We start from the raw sequence: 2,928 nt of genomic DNA on the forward strand, positions 1-2,928 counted from the left end.
TTCATTGTTACAAATTGAACATAATTAAAGCATAGTGATTAATCACAAAACAATATGTAATTACATATTGTGAAATATTTATGTTTTCTGCTGGTCTTAGGTGACCCCTGTGAAAGGGTCGTTCGACCCCCAAAGGGGTCTGTCTCCACTGCTCTAGAGAACCCACTCTAAGTAAGCCATATTCCTGGTCTACCCACTAGATGTCAGTAGCACCTCCCCACGAGGTGACAACCAAGCTGTGTGAAGACCTTGGCAAATGCCCTCTGGGGAGCAAAACCCCCAGCTGTGCCTCAACCTAAGGAATCTTGCTTTCTCCTTGAAGCAGTCAAGTCTGCTCCAAGCCCATGACCTACCCCAGTGTTGGCCTTTCTCAGGTGCTTGCTATTTTCTGTAGCAGCAGGTAAGCACCTTAACAAACCAAACTGGCAAAACTCATTGCTGGCAAATGAATTCTGACGCACAGCTACCTTACAGGACCAAGTACAACGGCCCCTGTGGGTTTCTGAGACTGTAAATCTTAAGGGAGTAGAAAGCCTCATCTTTCTCCGTTGGAGCAGCTGGTGACTTTGAACAGCTACTTTCCCCTTGGCAGCCCCACGCGTGTAGCCCACTAAGCCACCTGAAGGTAAGCACAAGGGTGAAGGACTGTTTCATCATGGCCTGATGCTTCCTTTTATACTAGCTGCGTGGTTTTTAACTCAACCAGGTCAGGCAGCCAGTCAGCAATCACACTCGCATTTCTGAGCATCTGGTGCCTGCAACCTCCCAGCTCTGTGTCAGAGTTCTAGCTGGCGTCTACCAAGGAAGGGCACTGTAGGAAGGCTGGTCAAATGGCAGTCACTGCCACGGAGTCCACTCTGACTCATAGCAACTCTATTTCTATAGGGTCTCACCAGGCTGTAAATCTTTATAGGAGCACACAGCCTCATTTTCGTCCCTCAGGGTGGCTAATAAGTTTGAACATCCCCATTCTTCACACTTGGCTGGCAGCACCACCAGGGCTCATCCTGAAGCAGCTGAAAAACTGAGTCACGGTTATCAAGCGACTGAAAAAGAAATTAAACTGGAACCTATATTGTCATCAAGTTCCTGTTTCTTCTTCTCAGATACTGTATACCCCTTATTCCCTATGATTTACTCATGCTTTTAAAAAAAAAAAGGAAACGTTATTGTCCATCAAGGCGAACAATATTGACTTCATTCATATTGCTATTATTCCCTTTCATGTTGAATGTGCGTGCAGCATAAAGCAATGTCCTGCAAGTAACACTGATTTCATACCAATGGAGGCAAAATATCATTGATTAAAATTTTTATTTAATATCAAAAGTATTTATAAACAAAGTTTCTTACACTTTCTAAAAAAACCGGTGGTTAACATAATAACGAGCTTGCGTTGACTGCTCCATTTGATGTGAACTTATGAAGTTTTCTTTTGAAGTTTCTGCTTAGAAATAATGCATGAGCAAACAGATTCTCTCACATTCTGACAAAATACAAATATTTCAGAGTCTTTTGGTGTAAATATTCATTAACTGCTCTGTGTAAGAAACAGTCATCCCTTCTGATTGATTATAAAGGAGAAATGCCTAAGAATATCCAGCAGCCACGCCTCCTGCCTTCAGGGGAACATACCATTTATATGTTGAGTTTTTCAGCACATTTTTAATGCAGCTTTGGTGGTAAAGTTAGGTGGCTTGGCTGATATTCGGATCGGCTTATACTGGAGTATATATGGTATTTACCTGGAACGAACTCTTTGGCATGAAACCATCATCAATGCTCATGGAAACAGCAGCCAGAAAACCATCAAAGGACAGAACACATTTGTTAAACCTGCTGCACAAGACTTAAGTGTTGAAGAGCGACCCCGCCATGGTATTTTCAATCACCTCATATGGAAGTGAAGGTTGGACAACGAATCAGGACGGCCAGAGAAGGGATGGCCTGTTTGGATGAGGGTCTTGGTGAGAATACTCAAAGTGCTAGGGATTGCTGGAACATAATTGATCTGTCTTGGAAGAAGCAGAGCCAGGATTCTTGGGAGGAGCAAGGATGGCAAGACTTCGTCTCACATCCTTTAGAAAGATTAGGAGAGACCGGTCCTTGGAAAAGGACATCACGTGTAGTCAAGCAGAGGGTCACTAAAGAAGAGGACGACCTTGAAGAGACGGACTGACCCTGTGGCTGCAACAATGAGCTCCAACATGACCCCTGTGAGGATGGCGCAGGCCCACGCAGGGTTTCCTTCTGTTGTACCAGGCAGGGGGCTATGGGTCAGGACTGACTCATTGCCACGGAGGACAATCTTAAAGATCATCTTCTACTGCAGTACAACCGCGATGTAAGGCGGGAACGTGGCTCCAGTGAGGCTGCTACTGTCCAGGAGCGTGCGACTTCCTGTATTTCGAGATAAATGCATCTGTTTTCCCAAGGCTAACCTTGTAGCACTCCACTGGCACCAAAGAGCCAAATGGGGACATACTGTCTAAGCCCCCCCGGTGGCTGCTTTGAACCGAAGACAACACTGTCTCCGAAAGGGCTTCTTTCCTCTCAGCAGTCAAGCACTGTTGAAGTCCAGTTTCAGGTGCGTGGCCGCTCTTGGAATTCAAGGGGAGGCTGCTGGCGTCACAATCTTTAAGCCGCCTCTGGTGATACTCACTTAGAAGCAATACAATGGTGCCGCCAACATGAAGCACTCTGATTAAAAAAAAGGGTTGGGGGAGGTTAATTAATATTTCTTTCTTTTTCAAAGACTAACCCTCATACTTCTGACTCGAAATATTTGCTGTGTTTTTAATTTGAAATTTAATGTTGTCTATTGAAATACAAGGATTCTGCTAATTAGCTAGCACCTTCCACAATGCATAGTCATTATCGTAATTATAGAATCAATAGTAAAAATCTGGTTTAATTATCTATTTTTTT

At 44.1% G+C, this 2,928-nt stretch overlaps 1 protein-coding gene across 1 annotated transcript in view; it reads right to left on the reverse strand.

Moving 5' to 3' along the window:
- Positions 1-1,295: 1,295 nt before the first annotated feature.
- Positions 1,296-2,928, reverse strand: part of THUMPD2 (THUMP domain containing 2) — a 44,361-nt gene continuing 42,728 nt past the window's right edge. The window contains exon 9 of the mRNA XM_045287034.1: positions 1,296-2,700. Within this exon, the coding sequence (XP_045142969.1) occupies positions 2,376-2,700 (325 nt within the window). The 3' untranslated portion in view covers positions 1,296-2,375. The remainder of the gene's footprint in view (positions 2,701-2,928) is intronic.

The sequence above is a fragment of the Echinops telfairi genome, unplaced genomic scaffold, assembly GCF_000313985.2.
Source record: "Echinops telfairi isolate 266 unplaced genomic scaffold, ASM31398v2 ScPeMD7_10;HRSCAF=50, whole genome shotgun sequence".
Lineage (NCBI taxonomy): Eukaryota > Metazoa > Chordata > Mammalia > Afrosoricida > Tenrecidae > Echinops > Echinops telfairi.